This window comes from Atractosteus spatula, chromosome 3 (assembly GCF_055471065.1).
Source record: "Atractosteus spatula isolate fAtrSpa1 chromosome 3, fAtrSpa1.hap1, whole genome shotgun sequence".
In the NCBI taxonomy this organism is placed as follows: domain Eukaryota; kingdom Metazoa; phylum Chordata; class Actinopteri; order Semionotiformes; family Lepisosteidae; genus Atractosteus; species Atractosteus spatula.
Window position 1 is genome coordinate 56,336,083 of NC_142708.1, and position 26,633 is coordinate 56,362,715.

The 26,633-nt window shown below is 39.4% G+C and overlaps 1 protein-coding gene across 2 annotated transcripts; it reads left to right on the plus strand.

The window, feature by feature from the left end:
* Positions 1 to 1,475: 1,475 nt before the first annotated feature.
* smad7 (SMAD family member 7) lies at positions 1,476 to 23,135 on the plus strand. 2 transcript variants are annotated; one of them, XM_088910923.1, is made up of 4 exons: positions 1,476 to 3,070; positions 4,110 to 4,163; positions 8,975 to 9,046; positions 22,187 to 23,135. In XM_088910923.1, exons 1-4 carry the CDS (start codon positions 2,605 to 2,607, stop codon positions 22,723 to 22,725), a joined length of 1,131 nt encoding a protein of 376 aa, XP_088767049.1. In that variant the 5' UTR covers positions 1,476 to 2,604; the 3' UTR covers positions 22,726 to 23,135. The 2 variants fall into 2 exon arrangements, with proteins under 2 accessions (XP_088767049.1, XP_088767050.1); XM_088910924.1 differs by lacking the exon at positions 8,975 to 9,046 and having other exon boundaries at positions 1,487 to 3,070.
* Positions 23,136 to 26,633: the final 3,498 nt, after the last annotated feature.

Below are 26,633 nucleotides of genomic sequence, written 5' to 3' on the forward strand. Positions count from 1 at the left end.
ATAAACACCCTCGCTCATCAGTAGCTGCTTCAGAGATGCGGTTTTCAAACATCTTGCGTATTAACAATTGCTGTAGCCTAGTTTCTCGAGTACAGTATATCTGAAGTGCAGTTCAGTTTAAAGCGTATAGGGTAACGGCTACAGAAACGATTACCCACAAAGTTTCTATTCGTCTCTACAGTATGTCTCTCACTCTGGTGCAGTCAGTGAAATAGGTTAATGCATGCTGTCTTCGACTGTCACGGCACAATGCCAACTGTTCTGTGCATTCTGCTTTTTAAACCATAGTTCATTTAAACCAGTCTCACAACCACATCATTTAAGTAGATAGTTTAGGTAAGAAGCACGGGGGATGTCCGACAAACACGTCAGCTTTCGAGTACCAGAAGAACTGATGATTGCAAATTGATCTATGCGTTCGTTAACTATATACACTGTAAATATACAGATACACAATTAATGAAGAGTGACATGGAGCCGATTGCATACATTGGAAATTGTTATAAATGCTAAATTTCATTGTTATAAGTGTAAACTAACGCATCGAATACTATACCAAATAATACAATCAGAAGTTGATATATATATATAAAATAACAATAAGAAATTAGCAAAACATGCTTTACTAAAATGAAATGTATCTTAAATTTGAAAGGCCGAAACTGATCCAGTTAAATAATTCTTCATTCATTTGATCAACACCTCTTTGTTATTAACCATGTATTGTCTATCATTAACCAAGTTTCAGAATCGCGTTTGCTATTGAAAAGTAACTTGCTGTGGTGTTATTAATGTTTTCCAATTTAACTGCCCTTTCTGCCACCTTGGTTTATACCGTATCTGGCTTTCGGGGCCAAGTAACAGACACACACCCGCCTGTCCCTTTATTTTAACTTAGAAATTGACCCATTTTACATTTTCAGAGTTATAGTAAATATCAATTTACTTGACATAATAAGTCTCATCAACCTCAATGCAATTATACTGTATACTCTGATAGTATATATACTGCCTATTGCTTAGAATCGGTTATTCTGAATGTATAGACGCTTCAAGAAATGCTATTAATGGTAACATTTTTAAAATGCGTGAACAGGACGAATATTAATTCCAAAGCCTAAATTACGTCAAAAGTGTCATGTTAAACGATCCCACAATCATACCTTTGCAATCCCTCTCACACACTAAACATTTTTTAATATCTTGGTTAGCGAGAAAATGCAATACATGAATACATGGAAAAGCGGACACAACGTCTTCCTTTTGCTTGTCAACTTTCATTTTCCCAGTCAAACGATTTTTCATCAGCTCTGAGAATATGCAACTTTTTTTTTCTTCCTAAGAACGATTTCTCTGGCTTTAAGTTACTTGATCTCTTGTTTGCGCAACACAATCACTTTTTTTTAAAGCGACAGGGTGTCTAGACACCCACGTGATGGGGCGCGCCAATGCGCACTGGAGACAGAGCTAAGAGCGGAGAGAGTCGGGGAGAGAGATAAGCAAGCGAGAGAAGGCAAGGGCACTTTGGGCAATTCACGTCACTTTCAGCCCTCTCTCCCGAAGATCGCATCACCGCTGTGCAGACTTACAATTTGGAGTCTCCTTCTTTGACGAGACGGAAACTTCTGCTTAAAAGAGGTCGGATAACGGAGAATAAGGAAATATAAAAGATACGGTGCTCGTAAAAAAGGGACGAAACCGAAGGGTCTGCACAGTATTATACTGGCAAAGCAAGTGTTCAGTACAAGACATTGCAAATTTGGACTGCCACTTCACCAGGTCACTCACGGATTTGCTAGAGTTCAGACCGGTTTGGATCTTTGGAAAAACAAACAAAAGCTTATGATTTCTTAAAATTAATAAACCTAATGTATGACCAAGAGTGCAGAACAGACAGGCGGATATAATCTTTGAAAGAAGAGAAGGGGGAAAGACAGTCTCAGCTAGTCCTGTTATTTAGCAATCGGATCAAGGATTGTGTGGATTAAATCTTAAGAAAACCAGGACAAGATTGGCTTTGGATGTATTTTCTCTCTGCATTTTCTACTTTTCGTAACATTTTTATTATCGTTACCATTGTCCACTGTAGTTGGTGGTTTAATTTTTTTTTCACGTACTGTTTTATATTACGCTTTAAATATTGAAGGAACTATTCATGTAACGATTTTTGATTATTTCCTAACATTACCAATACCGATGAGTCCAGGTACTCTAGTTCGGCTGCTATTTTTGTGTTTTTGCTTGGTTGCATTGAATAGTATTACGCTAACATAACCTACTCTAGTTATATTTCAGTATTTTTCATTGAAGAGCTAAACTGATTAGGTGCTCCTGACTTTTGTACCCCCAATATAAAGCTAATGTGAACGGGGGTTACACGGAAAGTCGTGCGCCTTTTTAATTGAATATTTTTTTTGTGGAATTTTGGTTTAGAAATAAAAGAGACTGGCGTATGCTACAGATTGCCTTTGCTGCTCCAAATCCTACATTTTCCGTAATATTATTTCAGGCTGCTTGTCGTTGCCTGGACTCGGATCCCGGATTCTTCATGATTTGCGGACATCATGCTCGTTTTTTAGCCGGGAAACCCTATTTTCGTCCCGCATGTTCAGGACCAAACGATCGGGGCTCGTCCGGCGACTCTGGAGGAGCCGTGCGCCCGTGGAGGGCGACGGGGAGGCGGATACTCGAACGCATGGAACCGGGGGCTGCTGCATGGGGAAATCGGCTAAGGTTTCCAAATCTAACCGCGGAACGGAGGCTGAATTGAAAGCATTGACCCATTCGATACTGAAGAAAATCAAAGAGAAACAATTAGAGGCGCTTTTGCAGGCGGTGGAGTCAAAAGGGGGTGCCAGGAGCCCCTGTCTTCTCCTGCCGAGCAAAGTGGACTCCAAACTGGGTCAGCACACGTACTCCCTTCCTTTGCTGCTCTACAAAGTATTCAGGTGGCCGGATCTCAGGCATTCCTCGGAATTAAAGAGGCTATCTTGCTGTGAATCTTATGGGAAAATTAACCCAGAGCTTGTTTGCTGCAATCCTCACCATATGAGCAGGCTTTGTGAATTAGGTAAGTTGGTATTTTCTTTCTCCGGTATTTTTAAATAACGTGACAAAAGATAACAGGCATGCTAAATTTTAACGTCAGAGTCGAAAAATGCCTGGCCAGGCAATTGGGCGACAGTATTCTGACATTTTTAAGGGACAACTGAAAACCGTAATGCAAAGTTTTTGTTACCTAAAATCTAATCGATAACTTCGTGTGTTAGCGGTGGCAACCTGAAACGACCCAGTTAATTAAAATTTAAGACAGTAGGTAAACGCAAAGAAGCATAATACCAATGTATTACAGACTAGTAATGTCTTTGTAACAGATATATCTGTACAAGAATCTATAATACACATGCTTTGATCGCCTTTGTAAGTTTAATAAACTGTGCATTCTAGACCAAAAAGTAACATTTTTTCCGTGCGTAGTAAACGAAAAGGTGTGGTAAGAATATATAGAATTAACTGCACTTTGTCACATTTTCAATTCATTAAATTGTAAAATAAGTAAGGTGTCTACCTTTTTATTTTGATTGCCTAGGTCTGTTGCATTTTTGACGTTCCCTGGAGCCAAAATTTTCAACACACTTATCAGCTGTAACGAAGTGTAAATCGGATTATGGCGAAATTAAACGAGGCAGGATTGAGATTTTTTAAATTACTTTTGATGGTCCTGAGAGAGGTCATTTTTTATATATATAAATTACACTTAAAACTCCAAACCGATAAAACCAGTCTTTAATAATTAAGTACACGAGGTGCTACAGGATAACCGGACAGTCGGGATCAAGTTGGTAGTTTCCAGAGACTGGAGAGTTTTCAGTTGAGCCAAAAGAGGCCCGTATCACACAGCCTGAGTCGCAGATAGCAAGGAGACTGGCGCCAGGCGGCCCCCTTTGTTTATCTGACTGCTAAATATCAAGGCAATCACCGCCTCGCTGCCCTGCCTCCAACCCTCGCAGCTAAGACAAACAGTTTTCTAAAAGAATGCCACTGTTATCATAAGTTTCTGTCTCCCCTCTCTCATGGCTCTGTCTTTTCTCTGCCGTTTTTCATTTCAGAGTCTCCCCCTCCTCCTTACTCCAGATACCCAATGGACTTTCTTAAACCACCTGGTGAGTTAAACTTGGTTTATTTTTGCAATTTGTTTTGCCTTAACAGTAATGGCTGGAGGTATATGTGAACCTGTCACAGCAGGTTTATTTTTTGTTAATGGTTTAATTTTAAATGAACGTGTGACATTGTTTCATATGACTTTTAAGTAGTTGCTGAAATATTAATTGTACTTTATTTTGTTATTGATGTTGATTCATCACTGCTACGACTGATGATAGTCATTTCAAAGGCAGCACAAGGTGACAAGCAGAAATAATGACTCGATTGTTATAAGACAGCAAGGTCTACCTGTGACGTGTAATGTACATATGGCGCTGTGGGGTATGAAGGATCTTTTGCCTCTTTTGCAAAATCAAGAGTCTCCATCAGATGTTTTGATTTATGGCAGGGCAATCAGAATGCATTTGTGTATGCCAGGCCCCTGTAATAGGATGGCCTGCAGCCAAGACTCAAGCCCATTCCAGGCTGGCACCAGCTCTGTAGTGGTTGTCTGCACAAACTTTTGGCTGGCGGGTGACCTGGCAGGCCAGATAAACAGCACTGGCAGCAGAGCACAGCAGGCTGGGGGCAAGAGGGGGGCAAGAGGGGGGTGGGAGGGGGGCAGCGCTTGAGAGGAAATCGGAAATGCGGATTACTTGGTGGGGAGGGGGCAAGATATTTGGAGCCACATCTAATCTGGGGAAGGGATCTGCTGATTGTAGTAGACAGACACGGAGACACCTTGGGATGAGTTGCCAGTGCAGCCTTTGATGCAGCTTTGTTGTTTTCAAGTGAAAAGAGTAAAGAAGTCGGTCTTGGTGTCTAAACATGAGTTTGGCAAGTGTATTCTATTGCCTGTGCCATTACAGCTGGATTAGCTGGACATGAAATGCTGCCGTGTAGTTCACAGTTTGATAACGCATGAATTATCCACATTTTGTAAAGTTTGCCCTTTGTTGTACTGTAGTCTTAGTTCAGACTGGTATGTATTTGGCGCCAACTTTGTTTCCCAGCTAGCACTGGCATTCTGACCTCCCTGCTGGTCTGTTATGAGACAGATAATCTAATGTGTCTCAAGTCGGAAAAATAAAAGCACACCTCTAGCACTTTCACCCACTTCGTATTGGATGTTCAGTACTTTTCCACTGAATGTATCAGAGTTAAATATTTCACGTTTTGTGTATGTTTTTTGTTCCACCACAAGATATCTTCCAACATGGTTTTAAGAAAAAAAGTATCTAAAACTAATACATATATTTAACCCTTCAGTATGGTCTTATTTACAAAAGTTGACTGGCTAGCCATATGTGCTGTTTTATACCTACTAACGCTAATCTGAAAGAATGTTTGAGTTGGGTCAGGAGAGATAGAGTCATTTGTCCAAGGCTGCCTGGACAGTCAGAAAGGCAGGATTGGATTCATATCCAGATACAAGCTCGGATCCTCCCAGGTTTAAGGTTTTGCACTTTTATAGTGAGTCATAAAATAATTGGCGCTGGAGGATCTGAAATTGCAGTGAGCTTTTTGAAAAAGTATTTTCGAAGTGTAAAAGCATTTTTTTCTAGTGGCAGTGTATACAGTACGTTCTTATTTAGTGCTGTTTTAACTTTTATTTTAGAGTTATTATTTTTTCTCCTGGTAGCTGCTTTTAAAGCTCTGGTACATTGTGAATGGGGACTGTGTAGCCACATTGCCTAGATAGGAAAACATATTTTGGGAAACTGCTTCCTTCAAGGATGCTTATCGGGGCCTCATTAACCTTTTACTACTCTTCCGGTGAGCTTGGCAGAGTCTCGTTTTTCTCCTGCATTCCCAATGAGTGATGCGGATTAATTAGCGCGTGCCGACCCTGACGGGCGGGTAGCTGAGCATCAATAAACACAAAAAAAAGTCAGCAAATAAATGCACTGTGAAAATAAAAGTTCCCCACCATCAGCTGTGAGGAAGTGATTAATCCAAACATCTGTATAACTTGTAGAAAGGCTTTTTGGAGCTCTTTTGAAGGAAAAGCAGGAAAACTTCACATTGGGACAATGGGGTGTGGAGAGAAAGGACTCATTTATGGGGCTTTCGTTTTCGGCCTGGCCTCACAGATGTCATAACAATATCAGGTGAGCTTATCTGAAAGCTGGGTCAGGAGAAACACAACTTTTCCCAAGAGATTTCTGTTATAAACATCAGTCTCCACTGTTGAAAAATTTGATTGCATTTTCTAAGTATTTTAGAAGCGCAGTAGACAAAATTTTGAAAGCAATTTCACTATGTTCACATTTCTTTTCAAGTGCAGTCCTTGCAGTTTGACGCAAGGAATTCAAAGCTTCAGGCCTGGTAAAACGCATTCTTTAGGTGTTAAATTCTAGTCTGGTGAAAACATTCGTAGCACCTCAGCTTTTGTGGAGTCCTTATCAGGGCAAGCCTATGGAGTTTGGTCAGAAAGTTGTTTAGAACTGTTACTGGAAAAAGGAAAATGGGTTGGATAATAGCCAAAGAAATCCATCCTGTAGTTGGTTCACTGCTGTACCTTTAATGGAGTGTCTGCAGCCCCACTGTCAAGCGGATCAAAATTTTCTGGACAACTTTCAAAACTTTGTTTTGCTGTTTTCTGTTCCGTGATCTCCAAATAGAATACAAAACTTTGTATCTCACCAGATTTTTAACTTCCTTAAGAAATCTGGGATCCAGTTTTGCTCTAGAGTGTAAAGTTTTATCAGTCACTCTGAGCTAAACGTACATGCACTGCTGAAATGTCTGTCATTGTTTTAAGGAAAACAATACCAACATTCCTAACCACAAAACCCATGTATATTTTGCTTTTGTGAGATTTTTTTCATTTTATTTATCGTTCTTTTCTCTAGAAAGTGTTTATTTCAATTTAATGGACTACTCCCTAGAGATGTAGGTGGAGGTGCAGATTTCTGGGCAAGTTGACTAGATTGTCATACTGAAGCATCTGTTGGGTGGAAAAAATAATTATAGTGACATTAAGGTCTTTTTGCAAATTAAGGTGAAGCTAAAAACTAAAACAGTATTTAAATAGCAATATAAAGATATATTTGAATGGTGTCCAGCAATAAAGTATGATGAACTATGATTTAGCTTGTATGTGTTGACTGTTATTTTGTTATTTCATTTTCTTCAAATGAAATAACAAATGTCAGGATGAATATTGTACCTGTGCTTACTGAGTTGAGCCCTTCAGGGATGAGAGGGGTGCATAAAGTGCCCCTATATATCTTTGAGTCTGTAAAGGTAAAGAAGTTACCGTTTTGGTTCTCTACCAAATGAATTGTGGAGTGTTAGAAGTTAAGGATATGGTTCCTCAAGCTGCAAATTTTCTAGGACATTTTGGCTCAAACATGGCATCACAGAGCTGTGGTCACTGATCTAGCCCTCAAAACCCAGCCTTAGACCCTGGAACCCAATCAAAGTGCACTGTATATGACCATGCATCTAGTTAAAGTAACCACCAGACGGCACAGGTACAACCACTCATCCAGATGTTAGAAATTCCAGCCTTGCCAATATGGCAAAAAGTTGTGTAAACAATAATGAGTAGTGAAAAGTTCACTCTGTCTTACATACACTTTATGGAAATCATGTTTAGACTTTATTAAAAATCATTTTTAATTAAGCCTGAGATTATTGAGCAAGTTTTAAAGCTTGCAGATTTGTTTAAACCTTAAGCAGTGAACTGTATTTAGTCCCTCACACATCCAGATCCTCTATCATCCAAAAAGAGCATTTTATTGCTAAGGTAATTCTGTTGAAGAATCCACTTGAAGCTCACTTTACTGTTGCTATAGTTTAAGACCTAAAAAGCTGTAAATTATCAGCACCCTTACTATGGCATCTTAAAATCTGAAAATGCAAAAGTGCAAGAAGTTATAAACTCTTCCAAATGCACATGAAGGCACAGTATTTTCCAGAGAAAATCTCCACAGACATAATTGTTGTTTCTTTTGAAACACACTTAATTGTTTTCATTCTAAATCATCTAACAGAGTTGAAAACATGTACCAGAACAATTTAAACTGATTAGGCTACAGGGATATAGAGAGAGAGCAAGCATACTTCCTTAGTTCACTAGAGTGCCATTAAGAAAATGTACTGTATACAGTTTTCAAGACTGAGGCCATTTCCGGTCTCCTTCATTGTTTTTGGTTTGATTAAGTGTATCCTGTTAAACTGTGTATTCCTATTATGGGCTGCACGCTGCGCTGATAAGTTCACAACGACATGTTTTAGGCATTCCCTTTTCTGTTACTTGTTTGTATATTTTATGCTTCCATCTTGGAAAGAAATGTTACCATGTGAGAGTGCCCTAACCTGGAGAGTTCTGGGGAGAAAATATGCAGCATCACCTCTCTGTTCTAGGTTCAGTAGAGTGATTCTGGGTATTGTTCAAAAGGCAAGCTTGGTAGGTGGTAGGAGATGCTTAAAGTTTTGATGGTGGGGTTGTGGGCTCCATGGTCTGTTCACGCATAATACTAGAACAATTGTATCAGAGACATTGGGATCTTGTACACAGAAATACTTTTGTTTATGTTGTTCTCTTTTTTGTTTAAAGTAGCTTTTTTGGAAAGTGTATCAGAATGAATGGGTAGAGCCGTAGATCCTGTTGAATGTATAGCTAGACATTTTGCCTTCCAGTAACAGTGGTTACCCTAACTAAGGAAGGGTTAAGGCATCTGTGGTTATACTTTTCAGGATCTGCTCAGAGGTAACGGTGAATTAACTTAAGAGTTCAGCATCTTCATGCAGCATTGATTTCATACAGTGATTAATAGGCACACAGCTGCTTAAATTATGTTACTTTTCTCTCTCTCTGCAGATTCTCCAGACTCTGTGCCTTCCTCCACTGAAACTGGGGGAACTAACTTTTTAGCCCCTGGGGGGCTCTCAGGTAGGCCATGCTCTATTACATTGCTGCCTCACAGCATTCGTTCACATTAAGCATTTTAGTTTGGAGTTGTCACAAAACAGTTTTTCACAAAAGCACACAAGTTTATGATGCGGACCTACACATAATCAGTTTAAACAAAAAACAATGTGCACTGTTTTGCATGAATAAAGTAAAAACAAATGCTTTTGCAAAAAATACAGCATTTGCTTGTGAAACCAACATAGAGTCTTGTTACAAGATTGGGTTTTCTTAGAAAATGTGAAGGATACATTGCTAAATACTGAAACTTACACAAGCACGTTGTGTGCAATTTAAATATGATAATGAACTGAGCACTGTATTTAAGAGGGGAAAATAATTGGTCAGTTCGGGCAGAGTACAAGCACCTCATTTAAATTTGTTGCATATTTTAGTCCCCACAATGTGAGACTGTACTTTCTCTGATGCAACAAGGATAGCGTTCAGTAAAACATCAAAGCTTCCTGCATCCCTAATGTGAGGGGAAAATATTTGGAACATATGGTACAGTTGTTGAAGGAAATGTATTACAGCATTTAGTTTTCTGGCGTTTCTTACTGTTTTTCTTTCTTTAATGGAAGTCTAGCGTCAGTAATTGATGCCAACACAGAAAATTGTTGTTGCTTGTTGTTTGTTTCTGTGGGAATGTGCAAGATTTCCTTAGACGCCTGTCAGTAAACGGCAAGCTTCTGATTCTGTTACCTGAATTCTTGTAGACGGCTTACTGGCAGTTACCATTGTCTCACTTTTGGTATAATAAAGGCATGAAGCCCCCACCTTGCCATATGGGATGGGTCTCAGAGCTGTGACACCCTTAAGTGGATTTCGTTTTGTTTGTCTTCCACTTTACTGTGCACTGTTTTGCCTGTCAGAGATGCAGTGACGTGTTTGTTCAAGAAGAAAGGACTGATAAACCAAACATAACCAGTATCTACCTGCTCTCTTTTTAAAAAATGTATGTGCAGTTTACTGTACACAGAGAACATTAATTACAAAATTACACATATTCAACCCTTTGATGCTTTGTAATGGCTAACACTGCTCAGTGAAACAGCCTGTAATGTATTTTGCCTCTCTTTTAGATTTGAGAGTACTTAGGAAGATATGTATTATGTCACAGATGCATGTGCCCATTACTGTGGTCTCAATAAGTGGTAAGGGAGTTAAAATCTGTTGTTTTTTGAAAGTGTAGTCAGATACAGGTTTTTCACTGCTGCTGATAACTATTGATGAGGATGTTGTGGAGAAGGTTTCTGGGGGTCAGGTTGAGAGATATCAGGGAGGTGGGGACTGAGTTCCTCAGGATACCGCAGCAAGGAAGCCGGAGCTATTAAAAGAGAGCGCTCTGAAAGTTTTCAGTTACTGATAACATCTCAATGTCTGGGCTGCTGGGAGAGGGAGGAGGGGGTGGGCGTGGTGGCGGTGTTCTGGAGGGAGGTGAGGGGGGGGGTACAGGAAATCACAGTTCTTGTAGGAGTGACTGCCCAAGGGCCCTAGCTTGGGGAGCAGTTCAGCTAATAATCAAAAAGTATGGCAAGAGATTAAAAAAACGGGTTACCTGACTGCTCCTTTAACGGGCCATGGTAGTCCCTTTAGCCTTGGGGCTTAAGTGCCTGTGTGTGCACTTCATTGGGCCTGTCTTTTTAAACCCTTTCTATAGGTTCAGAAGGAGCTGATAAGAAAGTATTTATGATGAGACCAGGTCAGGAGAAAAGTGGCACCGTTAACAGAAATTCAGCAAGGCCCCTCTCTCTCTGTTCATATTACAGATGCTTCTCATTACTGCACTTTAAAGTTTTTTATGGCAGTTGGTAAGCACTACCCTTTTTTCCCCTTTTGTTAAGGGAAGGGGGTGGGGTGCGCTTGGGGGGGTCAACAGTCTGGTATGTCTGACGTTTAAGATAAGGCCCATTTTTTTATACACAGGTCAGTGGCGTATTGATATATATTGAAATAGTGCTGGAACTGGAAAGGGGAATTTGTTGGGTTGAGCTACTGTTTTTCACAACAGAGAAAGACACAGGGTAGTGGCATTTCTGAAGAACATGAGGGGCAGATTTGAATTTTTAGAAAATGGCTAAAAAACCTGATCTGTCCATTGCAGACAATGTTCCATTGCAGTCCTGTTGGCTTTTTAGAGAAAGAGTGCCAAGTCTGTGGGCATTAACCTAAAACAGCCCCTCTCAGCTACACCCTGCTCTGTAATGAGCAGTTTATGAAGTCTGTAGTATTAACAAAACACACATTTTAGACCGAGTGCAAACTGTGAAATACTAAACTGGAGACTATCTGCACCCCCCCGCCTGCCATCCCCCCAAACATGCACACACCCCCCTGTTTTCCTTCCTGGCTGGGCCCGCGCCACACTGAGTCTGAGTAATGAATGAGGCTCAGTGAGGGGAGGGAGGAAGGCCTGGAGCCAGGGACTTGATTTCTCTGGCAGGGGAAGAAAACTTTAATCCCTCAGGGGCTCTCACAAAAGAAACAGGCTCCTCCTGGAGGCACCGTGTTGACCTTTTAATTCACTCACTCTGCCCTTTTTATGTTGCGCTCTAGACTTTGTATTTAGAGAAGAGAAGGGGAGGGTGGGTGAGGGGCTGGGGGTGTGTGTGTGGGGGGTATTCAGCGCTCTTTCATGTCTCACAGGAGGAAAGGGAATTGGTGCACTTCTTTTTAAGAACAGATTTAAGAGTTTTGAATGAGTGTTGTGTAGCTTAGTTATGTTACTTTGTTAGCATTGAGTATTTTCAGGGGAAAGTATTGGAAACGTTACAGATTCTACTCACTTCTGTTGTTGGTAGTGGAAACTTTAGTCTCCCTTGTTTTTTGTTTCTGTCATTTTTGAAATGTGTTTTCATTTTGCGGATTTCTGTGTATCTTTTATGTTTATATATCAAATGTAATTGTAAGTTGTGTTGATCATGGGAGAAACTCCAGGGAACTTTACAGACAAATGAACAAGATGGATATTTATTACGCAAAATATTTCTTAATGATATTTCTTCTTCACTATTAGACAACCAAGTGAAAACTTCTATTCCTTGATCTCATCCGTCTGTGATGCAGAGTTCAAGGAATAGAATGCCCTTTTTTTAAAATTACTTTTAACGCTGTGACCATAGTGAAATCTGAACTTAGGGATTTTAGTTGAACAATGGGTTGGCAGAGCTGTGAATCAAATATTTCAAACTAATAAGCTTTTAAAATGTAATTTGCCCCCCGCCCTTCAACTGTAGCCGGTATGTAAACAAGGAAATGAGGTTTTGGTCAGCCTAGGATTATTTTGTGCTGTGTTAAGAATCTCCTGTCTGTCTGTGCTGCTGCTGTTGTCCTGGAAAGCGAGGTTATTAAGAGTTAACCTCAATATGACAGTGAAAGGCTTTAATGCAAACTAGGCCGCCTGCCAGACTGGGAGCATTAAAGCTCTCCTCACACATCATCTGACTGGAGCAGAATGCAGCCTGGCCAGTGAAGTGGATAGAGACTGCGACTTGGCAGTATCTCCCTGTAGCTTTTGGCCTCTGACACTCTGTTCCAGTTCCTCCTTTTTTTTGAGTTAGGTCTTTCCTGGCAGACACTTTCTTCTTCAGCCAGGGTGGGCTGGCTCATGCAGGCTGAGGAATGGAAGGCTCTTATAAGACCATGGGTGTGGGGGGTTTATGTTCTCAGAAATACTAGGAATAAGATTTTCCTTTTTTCTTTAAACTTTTAAAACGTTTTTTTTTCTATCCGTGTTATGGTTGTGCATTTCAATAATATAGTTATATTGTTTATGCCAGCGGAGAGAAAAATGTTTTTTCATGTATAGGATTCAATGCCAGACATCCATTCTAATTTCTATCTCCGCCAGATAAGTGCACATCTTTTTCCACTTACTGGAGCATGTAAATATTTAGGCCTTTGTTATTGTGCATGCTAGCCAGTGGGATCTGTGTCGCAGGATTTTAATGATTCTGGAAGTGACAGTCCCGTTCTTAAAGCAGAATGGTATTTTTTGGATTGCCAAAGCTTGGAGAGTTGGGGAGAAAGGGTGGTTGAGGTTGACATTTTAAAGTGGCACAGTGATGTGTGACTTAATGTAATGTAAAGTTAATTTTTAAGGCCCCCTTTTTAATTTACTAGTGTTAAGTACTTACTTTTTGCTGTTAAAGTTAGTTACACTGTGAGCTGGTTTAACGGGATGTATCAGAGAAGGGGCAAATGGCGATCAGTCTTCGTATGGTGGTGTGTGTGTGGAGGGGGGTGTTCAAAGACGTAGGTGGAATGCCTGTTGGTGCCGACTTGAAGTGACCCTGGAGTGGCTATGTAAAAGAATACCATAAAATTGGTGCTGACAGCCAGTACCCACTTTCTCAAGCAGGATTGAATGACCTGCACAGGGACCTGGCTGCCTGCCTACTGTCACAGAGTAGCTTCCTCTGTGGGTTAAATTTAGGCTGAGGTGTATTATTAAACTGTGAGCTCCAGGCCTCAGGGCAGCTCCACTCTTCCTAGTCATTTGAGCTTGCGTTAATACATGGTTCATCATGTAACCTTTCGAGAGATTCTCTCACAGTTTTCTTGATGTGTAATTTCAGACGCGTCAGTGGTGCCATGCTGGTGTTTCACTGCGTGTTAGATTTATTTATTTGTTTTGAAGTTACCAGTACTACAAGACCTGCTCTAATTTCTATAAAGGGCATTCCTTCTGAGACTGTCTGCTTGCTGGGGTTAGACTGCGCCAAACTGGACAGCTGTCTTTCGTGGGTTACGTCTCTATCAGCACACATCTGTCTTAAAGATAACATTTTAAAAAGTGGAGAAAAACATATCCATTCAGCCCCATTACATTCTTGGGTTATTTGGGTTAACAGGAAAAGAAAGGACAACACAGGAAATGACATCATGTCTTTGAGGAAAAGGGCTAAATGGTGTAGCTGTGGGCCTCCTCAAAATGTAAAACAATCTCAGAGAATGAAAGATGATTCAGTTAGAGGGCAGTAGTAGGCAGCTTGAGAGTTTTTTATTCAGTTTTTTATGTAATAGTGCCTCTTTTTATTGAAGGAAAAAAAATGCCGGGTCAGCGGCAGTTCTCTTTAATTTTATTGCAGCCGTGTTGCTCAATTGACTGAGTGGGGATCTTTCATTACTTTCCACTTCCTCTCCAAAATATGCAGCCAAGGAGGCTTTTTGGCTGGGAGTTAATTTTGGTTTTGGCCTTCCACTGTTCCCCACCCAGTGTCATTATAATCCTTGAAATTTTGCAAAACAGCAAAAGAACGAAGGGAAAAGGCCAGGAAAGGCTGTTATGCATATATGATACTTGATGTTAATTTGTGATTATGTGTGTCTGAAAATATTGGGGTTTTTTTTAGGGTATGTCTTGAAGTAAAACTAAACTGAGCCTTGCTCCAGGAGAAACTGTAAATAAGCTTCTTCAAACTTGACTACAGACACAGCCCTCAAATCAATTTGGAAACCTAGTTTTCTTAATATCAGGAAATAAGTGATGGCCAGGCACCTACTGGCATGAGGAAGGAAGGTATGAGAGTTCTATGACTGTGCTAGTCAACAAGCTTGACTTTTGTTGTATAAATTTATCCTGATTACATTGTCTTATTTGGGTTAATCTAAGCAACTCAAGGGTGACCAATGATGCCAGTTGGATAATGGATCTCTAGGCTGACAACCGCTGATCTGTAAGAATTCCCAGGTTATGCTCCTGTTGTCTAATCATTCTGGACATAATGTTCAAATACCAAAGATTAATATGGTTTTAGTGCTGTCTACACAGTTAAATTTGTTGCACCTTTGCTATTCATTTATATATATTGCAAATGCATGACATGTGCTTGTTAATCTGACACTGTAATGTATTACAGTACCTTGTATGTTGTCTAGGTTTAAAATAAAGCTGATATTTAATAATAATAATTTTAAAAGCCAAAAAGAGCTCTGCCAAGCATACTGAATTGGTTGTTTTGAAATGGCTAATGCAAGGTTCCCACGGAGATCCCTGACATTCTCGGGACAAAAACAATGAAGCCAGTTGTTCAGTCGGAGATGTGCTGTACCACTGTGGTTGGCTTTTGTGGACTGGAGATTGGTGGCTGTTTGCTGGGTAGAATGGTGAATGACATCACTGACTTTTTTTTTCACTGTTTTACTTATATTCATTCTTTCTGTTACTCCGGAGGAAACACTGAGCCTGAGGGTCTGGCCAAAATGAGTCTGTGTTTGAATAATAACATGGTGAGGTAGGGAGAGCCAGTGACCTGTGGAGTAAACTTTGTTTACTGTTCTGCACTGCACAGAGGAGTCAAACCATCCTAATGCTAATGGGAGAGTTCACAACTGGTGTGTGTAGCGGCGCAGACCCAGTTCAGATTCAGGTCATGCCAAGTTATTCAGACCAGGAGCTCCAGAAGAGAAGCTCAGGATTGGCAAAGCACTTTTAGAGTTATGGGGAGAGAGACTGAATTGGAGATTCCTAGGTTGTCACACACAATGTTTTTTTCTTGCTATCGGGGTAACCATTGCAGTTATTTTTTTTCTGAGATGCTAGGCATAAGCGTATCCTGGAAAAAAAGTTTAAAAACAACATTTCAGAGTCTCAGTCTCAATAAAATACAAAACTTTTATTATAATTTTATAATTTGTAGATCCAAAGAACTGTGGTGTATGGAATAATTAATGCAACAACAGAAAATATTTTTTTTCTAATCTTTGACCTGAAACTGGTCATTGAGTCACCTTGTCCTGTGTTGAATGGGCTTTTAGAAACTATTAAAAATACTCTGAGGACACATTGACAGTCCTCAGGAATTACTTGGGTCACACTGCTTCTTGTATGGAATCCCAGTTCTAAAGGATAACATACTGCCAACAAAAAACAGTTTCTATTTTGATACAAAATTGTGTGCATTTTAATATTGATTGATTCTTCTTGTTTGCTTACTCCAGAGAAGCATCACCTTACTTCCCATGTATTTCAATTGAGAAGCAAAATTGGGAATTTGCATTTCATTTTTAAGACACGTCTCCAAATTGGAATTACCAGTTGCTAGATTAGACCAGCACAGGAAGAATGAGGACTTTATATCATTTGTCATGGGTCAAGTCCCAGAGAGCCTACAGTAATATTGGCTGTGGCTGGCAGACTGATGCAGCTCTCGCTGATAGCACTACAAGCTCATCAGCTCACAGCAAGTTACAGTGGACAACTAGGTCAGCTCAAGCTCAGTCAGTTCCAGCTGTGCAATAGTAATTGTGCATGTAGTCTTGGAGAATCCTAGCAATGGCAACATAAATACTATAGTCCAAGAAATACCTGGATGAAGAGACTCACTCTGTGCTTTGGGCAGGTGCTTTTACTTGTTGAATTACTCAGGATTCCAATTTTTTCCTGTTTTCTCCTTACCTCCATACCTTTATGAAACTCTGTTAGCTTTGACAATTAGTCTGCCTTATTTATTTCAATCAAAAGATTTTAAGCCTTTTTCATTGCTTTGTTAGAAAATAATTATTTCTGATTTCTGTTTCTCATTGTATAATTAAAGCAGTCTTATATGCATGTTTTCCAAGCTTGGTTTTGTGGTTTGTTAACTTGGCCATCAGGTTAAAATCTTCCTGTCTTTTAAGATTGCTGAAAACACAATAATGTGCTTGCAATGAAAGAAATTATTTAACATCATGAAGCATAGGTTCCAGAGTTCTTACATAAATGGTATTCTATTAAGTAAAATGTGTTATTTGTTTGCTTGGTGTAGTTCAAAATATATTTTATGCATAATTGTTTTTTGTTTTGTATGACGTTTCCTATAAAATTTATTTTTGGAAAGGAAACGTGGTGTTATTTAAGAAAGCTAAAATCTTCAATTCATAATGTACTCAGTAGTTAATTTTGTTCATGATGTTTTCAGAACTACATAGATATTCCTTTAGCAGTATGTTCTTAACACATTGGAAAAAGCAGTAATTGGGTTCTGCATTTAGTGACACTAATCTTTCGTTAGTGACCTCTAGACTCTGTACACAATTTCCCTCTATAATTCCAGTCAGCCGTAATGCCTTCAGTAATGGTTCCAGTCTGGTACTTTGCATAACCTGAGTGGTTTATAGTAAAACATCACAGTTCAACCCGAAAGTTCTGTTGGCCTTGTTAGAATACGATTTTTAGAAATAATTTATAAAGTAACAATATAACTAGTTTAATTTCTAATCTGTCTGTCTGACTCTGTGTGTTGCGTAAGCTCTCATACAGAAACAAAAAAAAAACTTTTAGTCAGAAAAAAACATCCAGAAAGTTCCTTTTCCCCTTCAAAACTTCGACATTGAAGTTGGTAAGGGAAGTGTTTAAACCTTATTTTCTTCTAGCACTTTATTGTAAGGTAATGGACCAGACCAGGCAGGAGTGTGTGTGTGAGTACGGTTCAATGAAGTGTGTGATAGCATGTTCAGAGCCTGTCTATGCCAATGTGTGTGTCCAGGAATAGAAACAATCAGATTATGAAGGCAGACAGTAGTAATCATTAACTTCTTCAGGCTACTAGCTGTCTCCAGTCTGGCGCACCATGCCCCCACTCTGCTAAACCCCCCCCAATAGAAGAGTCTGCAACTAGAGCCAGAATAACAGCTATCATGGATGGTTGTGGGGTCGTCACAACAGAACATCTAATTGGTATAATACTTTTTTGCACAGTGAGTCAGTAAAAATTATTTCATATTCCTCTGATATTCTGCTACCTCCTCAACATTCAGTTCGAACATTTTCAAACTTTGTTTATATTTAAAAAAAATAAGAACCAAAATCACACACATGAGTAGCAATATTGTGTGTCTCCATCCCAGTAGTATTAAAGTATACAGAATTTTATTTGTGTGGTCCTGAGTGTTATCATGTCATATCTCAAACGTTGGTTTTTGACCAAGTGAGAAAGTCCTTGTTACTTCAGCTCACATTTCGTGAATGTAAAGCGGAATTGATGGGCTTTACAAAGATCTGTTTGAAGTAAAATAAGGGAAGATGGTATTGATTTGCTGTGAGGACACAATTAGTGTAAACTGTGAGGCTGGAAGGCAGGGGACTGCCCCACCCTTGCCTGAAGCTTCACTACTGGGCTAATGATGTGGAATGAGGTCTGTAGCCGGAATGCAGCACTGTAATTTGCATGGACAATGAGGCCTAATGACTGGGGCCAAACTGAAACAAGATCACTACCCATCTCCAGAGATCAAAAAGTCTTATCACATGTAACATACAGGGGACAGAGAGACACACACAACCAAGACTGAGAAAGACAGCTCCCCACAGCCTCCATGCATATTCCAAGCACTGAGCGACAACATAATCTTAGAGAGAGACAGACACACGGCAGGAATCAGAAATGCATTCTTGACATTTTTACTGACAGATGTCCTAGATGTGTATGTAAACCAAGACATGGACAAAGCACACGTGCGAGTTGTGTTGGAAGTCTGTCAGTTGCAGACATGCTGATACAACATGCACTAGGCAGGCATACACAATGCACACATTAGCTCAAGTAAAGAAATATGAGCAGTTTTACTGAGGAACACAAGGGCATTCAGATGTTCACCAACATCCTGAGGCACAGGAACATGTACTGTGTTTTGGCTTTGGTTGGGACTGTGAACAAATCTCAAAAGACAATATGCTTCTTTCTACTGAACATATATTCTGAGTGTGTTTCCAGTAATGCGCATGTGGACTCTTAATTCCACCTAAAGCCTGATACTGTATCATGCTGTGATAACTGATATTTAGTATATATCATGACCAGGTGTTTCAGTTTACAGTGCCAATTTCAAGATTTTTATTGGTCTAGCAGATCTGGGAGCAGTATAGTGAAGTGGATAAGTCTGGCCTTTTTATAGACAGGTTGTGGATTCAAGGCCTCACTGCAGACACTGCTGTTGTACCTTGAGTGAGGTACTTTACCCCAGTTGCTCCAGTTGCTTGCTCCACCCAGCTGTATAAGGGGGGACCAGGATTGCTAGGGGTAATATTGTGATGGACTAGCATCCCATCTAGGGAGAGAGTCATATGCTCTCTAGTCTGTTAAACACTACAGAAACCAAGATAAATCTCTGGTCTGATGAGTTGCTGTGGAAATTACCTACCAGTTGTGTAAATTGTCTTCCAGTTAAACCTGGTTAGTTGGAGGTGTTGAATAAGCACATGATAATCATATACTTTGGATTGCTATTTTTAGGAGGTAAAGCATAAATGAAAAAGTTTGAAAGAAGAAAAAGGTACCTTTCTTGCATAGCTTTAAAACCTTGTAGCTCAGCTCGGAGCCCAGCGATTTCTAGAATCTCATTTTAATTTTCACATTTTCTCTGTCTTCTTGTCAAGAATAATCTAACACTGTTACTCTGGAATGTGTTCTGGTGTTTCTGTCAAAGTTGCCTGCAGTGAACTCCTCAAAGCTTTCAGCCAGCCAAGTTGCATAGTCGTGGTTTTGAGATGAGACAAAACCACCAACAGCAAATGCTTGGGAGCGGTGTAAGTTTCTGCACTCTGCAATTGAAGTCTCTCCCTCAATCCACGCCAGCCTACCTAATTGTCATGTGAAGGTTCGAAATTGGCAGTGGTCTGACAACCTGGCCTTGGGATGGAGACCAGCCTGAGTGGGGGGTGATTATTAAACCACCAGGTACAGTGAGAGAGAGTCGAGCAATCAGACCTCTGCTCTTAAACAGGCACCGAACTGGCTGACTAATTCTTTCCTCCCTTCAGCTGCCTTGACAAGTCCCTGCAGGTAACCAATTAATGACCCACAGGCTTGGCGACACCTATTACTGTGCAAATAACACCCTGCAGTTCAAGAATCACTGGTGACCTCCAACATAAGACTTGATTAGACTCCCGAAACAATAATCTTCTAGTAGCCAGATGAGCAAAATGGCAGAAACGGCTTGTTGTTCTTGGTAAGCTTCATGTTCTTCTGTTCTCAGCCATGACAGCTAAGCAACATTTGTTCTGAAACTCAAGAAAATGAGGTGTGAGATAATTCCAAAACACACACACATAGTGAGTGTTTATGTGTGGGCTGCTGTATCCTAGTAGATTGTGATGACATGAAAGGAAAGGCTTCTTCAGTTACATTATGGAAAGAAGGTTTTGTTTTTAAAAAATATCATTCTCGTCACCATAAATGAACACTGGCTCATTTCCTAATAACAGGCTGCTTTTGCTTTAAGAGTTTTTTTTTTCAGAGGTACTGCGCAATTAACATAACTGAACAGTTCCCTCTGCCGATGTCTGCTCGAAAATTACTGGGTATGCTTGGTGTCCCATAAAGATGAAAGAGAAAAAGACGGGAAAGGGAAAAAAAAGGCTACAATGCCGGTCTGAGGGATTTTGTTTGGAAAAAACTTTTTTTTTGGGCAACAGTGTGAAATGTTGAAGAAAATCAAACCAGAACTGAGTGAAAACTGCTTTTCTCTTTATGTGAAAAGTCTTCTTCACAGCGGTTCTCTGCTTGTCATTGTTATTCGATGCATCAAAGGACAAAAGATTTAGGAGGTGGGGTAGACTGAAGAATTGAGATATAAATATAATCCAGTCCAGAGGTCTGTAGTCCCCTTCTCCCTTTCCACCAGTGTCCTGTGCAGTTCAGTGTCAGAGTTCTTCTAATCCTCAAGGCAGCTTTAGGTGAAGGCAGGTCTTAAGTGAAACTGTAGATATTCATACTGCACTGTACATGCAGTTATGCACAGAGAGAAAAGTTGTGTGAGTATATCATCATTTTGTACTTTTATTTTTCACCTATCCTTTTTTGCGGGGGAGGGATCTTTGGTCCAGAAAAGAGGTCAATCAACAAAACCTTTTGAGGCAAGCCAGCCAGCTATGAGTTCACTGTGGGTACATTCTGCCACTTTACAGAGCCATTATTCTCAGGAATGTGGCTTTTTCTTTCCTGTCATTAGGCCGTGGTGTTTGAGTTGGGGCCTTTTATTGGATTTTGGGATATAGAAAATCAAGGATGTCATGACTAATGCTGTCCGTATTTGTTGAAGCATTTCAGTTTATTTTTTGCAGAGGAATAAACTTTGAACATTTTGTAAGAAAGGGGAGGCAATAAGACTTTCACAGTATACAAATTCCCATGTTCCCCCCTCAAAAATAATTAGACTGTTACAGACAATAGCTTCCTATTGTAAGATGAGGCAACCTATTATAAAACAATGATTGGGACAGATTTATAGCACACTTTGCGTCAGAACTTCAACTGTCCTGCAACAAAATAAAGAAACTCAGACAGCAGATAAGTACTAATGCTTATGTAAACAATGCTGTGTGGCTGTTTGATTTCCAGGGAGTTGGACTGCTTTTCTTGTTAGAATTCCAGGAATTCTTCTATTTTTTTTTCAACATTAGGGATGCAAACGTTTATCCGTGTAAGCGAAGGTCTTCGTTTGCCTGGATTTTGACGTGCACAGTGCCAAAACTAGCTTTTATCGAATATAAGGAAAATGTTGGTGTAAAATGTGTAATAAATGTCGATCTGTTGTGAATAATTCTCAGTTAGCGCAGAAAAAAAGCTTTTCATAACTTTCTAGGTTTTTAATACTCTTAATATCTAATATTTGTTCGTGTCAAAAAATCTACTTCAAAAGTCAGTTTCAGAAACTATCACTGACACGCCTGTATCATTGAATCATACATACCAATTTGTGCTATTAGTAAAATTGTGCATGTGTCCATGTGAAAGCTCGGCATAATTAAATAGGCATTTGCTTCTGGAATATATACCTTTTCAGTCTGGAGCATTGTGGTACTTTCTGTATATTATACTTCAAGGCATTTCTCTTTGTGCCTTGAATAGCTGCAGTACACTTCCACATTGTGGGGATGAGATTAGCAAGTAGAGGCGCCGTTCATTCCTGGCATGGAATACATATTCCGGGGTTCCAGGAAGTGAATGTAATGGAATATTTTCAAAGTATTTGTTCAGTATGTGCTCATAGTATTCATGTCCTGTGAGCACTTTTACTATTTCACCACGGACCAACCTCCACATGTACAAAATCTGAATTAAGTGTTCCTTCACATTTGTTCGCTGGTCCAGTTTGGCAGTATCATTAACCAGCTCTCTAATTTCTTTGTCCCTCCAGATTCCCAGGCTCTGCAGGGGCAGGGGGATCGTGCGCACTGGTGCGTCGTGGCGTACTGGGAGGAGAAGACCCGCGTGGGCCGCCTCTACTCGGTCCAGGAGCCTTCCCTGGATATCTTCTACGACCTACCTCAGGGGAACGGCTTCTGCCTCGGTCAGCTCAACTCGGACAACAAGAGCCAGCTGGTGCAGAAAGTGCGCAGCAAGATCGGCTACGGGATTCAGCTGACGAAAGAGATGGACGGAGTGTGGGTGTACAACCGCAGCTGCTATCCCATCTTCATCAAGTCTGCCACACTGGACAATCCAGACTCTCGGACGTTGCTGGTTCACAAAGTATTCCCCGGTTTCTCCATCAAGGCCTTTGACTACGAGAAGGCCTACAGCTTGCAAAGGCCCAACGACCATGAATTCACACAACAGCCATGGACCGGCTTTACTGTACAGATCAGCTTTGTGAAGGGCTGGGGCCAGTGCTACACCAGACAGTTCATCAGTAGCTGCCCTTGCTGGCTGGAAGTTATTTTCAATAACCGATAGCAGCAGATTTCCTACTCCGCGGAACAGGACTAAACCCCCCCTTTGTTCGGGGTGTAAAAAGAAGAAGAAAAAAAAGACAAAACTGAGGACTTGTTTAATAAATGAGTAAGATTTAATTAAAAAAAAAAAGTGTATTTTATGTTATATATAAATATATTATTACTTGTAAATATGAAGACGTTTTATAAGCATCATTATTTATGTATTGTGCAATGTGTTAACAAGAAAAAGAAAATAAGATGCACTTTGCTTAATATAAATGCAAAACAAAGAAATGCCAAAATTAAAAATAATAATAATAATGAAACACAAGATTGGTGTTTTTTTTCTATGGGTGATGTCACCCAGTTGAATGTTTTTTTAAAAGGAGTTAATGTTCTATTAAAAATAAAACTACACCTTTTAATTTATGTCCTGTATAGTTTTCTTTGTTAATGAGTAGTGGTGTAATTTCCACTCGTCTGTTCTTTAAGTATTGTACAACATAGCCTTTTAACTTTATTGATATTGACAACACACTACAAGCTAAAAAGACCAGCCTTTTAGCTTTAGACAGATGAGGGAGGAGTCGAGCACTCTCAGTCTGTTTAATGTTACAGAAACAGGGATTCACTCCTCCCTTATCAGCATCTATAACTGAGTTTAGATGTTAGTCCAAACATTTACTTTTCAGACTGAAAAGTACCAGAGGTTATCAGCCTAAAATGTTATTTTTTATAATTTTGAGACATTTTGTAGTTAATAACATGTAAGTAGCATACTTTCTGCTATCCATGTGTTTCAGCACTATAGTTGTTTTTATGGAGATAACTTTCATTCTATATGAACACACTCCAGTATTTTACAGTTCTACAGGTAGACCTTCAACACAAGGGATTTTAGCAAGTTTATTTTTCAGTGTGAATCAGGGAATACCAATTCTGGTCCCTGGGAACCACACACCAGCTGGTTCTTGTTCCATTTAAATAATTGAGGCCTTAATAGAGCTAATGTGAACTCTCTAATTGTGTTCAGTTTTTCAACCTGTTGGAGATTGTCTTTTAACTACCGCTGTTCATAAGTAACTTAAGAACGCCAGTCTCTGAGTAGAAAGGTGGAGCATCTATCATTTGTCTCTAGATTTCAGGGTCTAAGGTGCTGATCAGTATCAAATGTCTGTATTGACCTAGATGACCTATATGACTTTAAATTACTAAATGCTATAGCAACAAGTTTTAAAAAAAAATTCATTAAGCTAAGTTATTTTACAAAGTTTTTACAAAACCCTCTAAAAAGTGAGTCTGCAAAATGCAGATTTCTGTGACTTATTTTCAGATAGTTTTGATTTTAAGTGTTGTATTGAACCTGTAGGATGTATTTTTTCCAGGAAGAGAAAAACAAAATTGCTTATAATATTCATGTCCCTTACTTGGCTACCTGTTGCTGGTTTAAAAGCACATTTTAAATACATACCTACTTGAAGCACAATATCCAATATACAGCATCTAATTCAACAGTGGATTTTTGTATCCATATTATTTCAAAACTGGAAATTTAAAGAAACAAATCATTTGAATTACAGAAACTCCTTAGACTCATTTCATAGGATAATTTGTAACTTCAGAGATGGTGTCCTCCATCAAAATTAAAAGCTTATAGACACATTCCTAAAGGCTGTTTTAATTATGTTAAATTGCTGTGATGGCTTTTGTTTAGAGACAGAAACTTTCAAAGGGGGTGGCAAGTAATCTGTTTAGGTTCTGGTTTTGCTTCTTTCTTTACTGTCATTTCTACTACTTATCCCCTGAATGAATTTAACTTAGCTAGGTGACAGCATTTATTATACAGTATGTGCCATATTGCTTGTGATTAAAGTTTAAAAAGGAGACAACACTGCTCTAATTATGTGTTTAGGTGATTGCAGAAGAAGGCACTGGAAATGACAAGTTTGGTCAAAAGCATCTAGCTGCCAACACCTCTAGTATTTTGCACAGAGTTTCCCGTTCCTTTTCAAACAACAATTATTTTGCTCCTTGTCTCTTATTTGCAATAACTATTTTGGGAATATTTTCTCCTTCCTCCCTCATTAACAGCCCCTGACATCACAGGAAGGAAGCCATAATAATGGCATTCAGCAGCCTATAAAATCAACAGGCCATTAAAACTTCAGAAGGTCCTGCAATGCACAGACCCTGACAGACTGACAATTGCGCAACAATAAGCAGATGGTGCCTCCAGTCTAGAGGAGTTGAGGAGGGAAGTGAGGGCTGGCGCTGGAGAAATTAAGCACTTCAAAACTAGAAAGAGGTTTGAGAGCCCATGGTACCTTGTGTTTGACTGTCAGCTGTAACTTGAAAGAGAACTGGATTGTTCAGGTAAATAAAGGAGGAAGAAAGTCTGAGCAGGTATTGTAATTGTTTTTCACAACAGGACATAGGGTTGCTGTGAAATGAACTGGTACCCTTCATGTGAAGTAATGGAATTAATTGTTTCTTAGTGTACAGTTGCTTATCAATGACATAAAGTTTAATTGATTCATTCTAATGAGTGTTGTTAATCACATTCTTAACAAGACCAAAGAGCACAGAGGACAGTAGCTGAAACAAATCAGTAACAGAGGCCTTTATTTATGTTCACAAAACATTATTAAAACACTGCTGTTTCCTCTTTAACCAACAATATTATTCTAAACATTTAATCGCAACATGAAGGTCATATGATCACAGAGGCTTTAAAAATGAATGGAAAATAAATTCACAGAGGGCTTCTTTGGTGTCTCAAACAGTATAGGTGGCACACACAGGCTGAGATCTACGATCTAGACATCCTGGGTAAAAGCTTTGGTCCTGTTACTAGCTGACTGGGACTGACATTCCCCTGGTACCCTAACAGCTAAATATTGCTGAGGATAGAGTTTGAGTTTGAGTAGAGTTAGCCAGAGCTCTCTCAACAGATTTCCAACTCAGGTGAACATCTTAAAAAATTAAAATTCTACCTTTAAAACAAAAGCATTTTGATGTCAAATCCTCTGCTTTGTAAAGTTAAGTTACAGTATACAGAAAAAAAGTGATATGCAGTGTTTAGGTGCTCATTGAAAAGATGTCCTGCACTGAAGTTTGGGCAATTTCTGTCCTTAATTTATTAAGGATGTTGAGGAAAATGTATTGTTTTCTTCTATATTAGGATCTTAACTTTTCACACCAGCCTCATGGAAAAGATGACAGAAGTGATGAAGGTGATAGAAAATGCTTCTACAGAGTTCTGTGAGTCTTTGTACTTTGGAATTATGTGAGAATATAGAGTTTGTGCGGAAATGGACTTTAAATTGGGTCATGAAAGAAATAACACATGATCAGAACAGTGCTGATATGCTCAAAGCTGAATTTACTAAATATCCTTCAAATACTAATGTAGACTGACTTCTAGGTCTAATGGATCCAGACAAATGTGAATTATGAATCTCATACAGACATGTGGTTCTAGATTTCTAAAAAAAAAATCTTTCACTGTTTCTATTGACCATTCTGACCATAAAACCATTCTGAGACAAGGAACCTTCGAATAATTATTTTCATAATGTTCATGAATAGACACAACTATATCCAGTCATGGGACATCTCCATTTGAGTTTAAAACTAAAGAACCTTATGAGAGACCCTTTATCTTTCCTTGTCTGGCAAAAAGTGCCTTTAGGCATCTCTCTTCCAATTTCTTTCACATCCTTGGAAGTGCAAGTGGAACCACAGCAAAACAATTAACGTTCACTGGATACTCTGGAAATATCTGATATGAAAAATCTTTTTGGCTGTGACAAATACAGTATAGTTATCATTTTTTCTTATTATCGATCTTTCTATTCTATGGGTAAAAAAACATAAGAATAGAGACATAATTATCTCACAACATCTTGATCACAACACAACAGTAGA

Excerpts from the sequence above, each read along its gene's own strand:
- smad7 (XM_088910923.1), top strand. The coding sequence starts at position 2,605 with ATGTTCAGGACCAAACGATCGGGGCTCGTCCGGCGACTCTGGAGGAGC. Across the intron at positions 4,164-8,974 it reads GGACTTTCTTAAACCACCTG|ATTCTCCAGACTCTGTGCCT; the intron begins GTGAGTTAAACT and ends CTCTCTCTGCAG. Across the intron at positions 9,047-22,186 it reads AGCCCCTGGGGGGCTCTCAG|ATTCCCAGGCTCTGCAGGGG; the intron begins GTAGGCCATGCT and ends TTGTCCCTCCAG.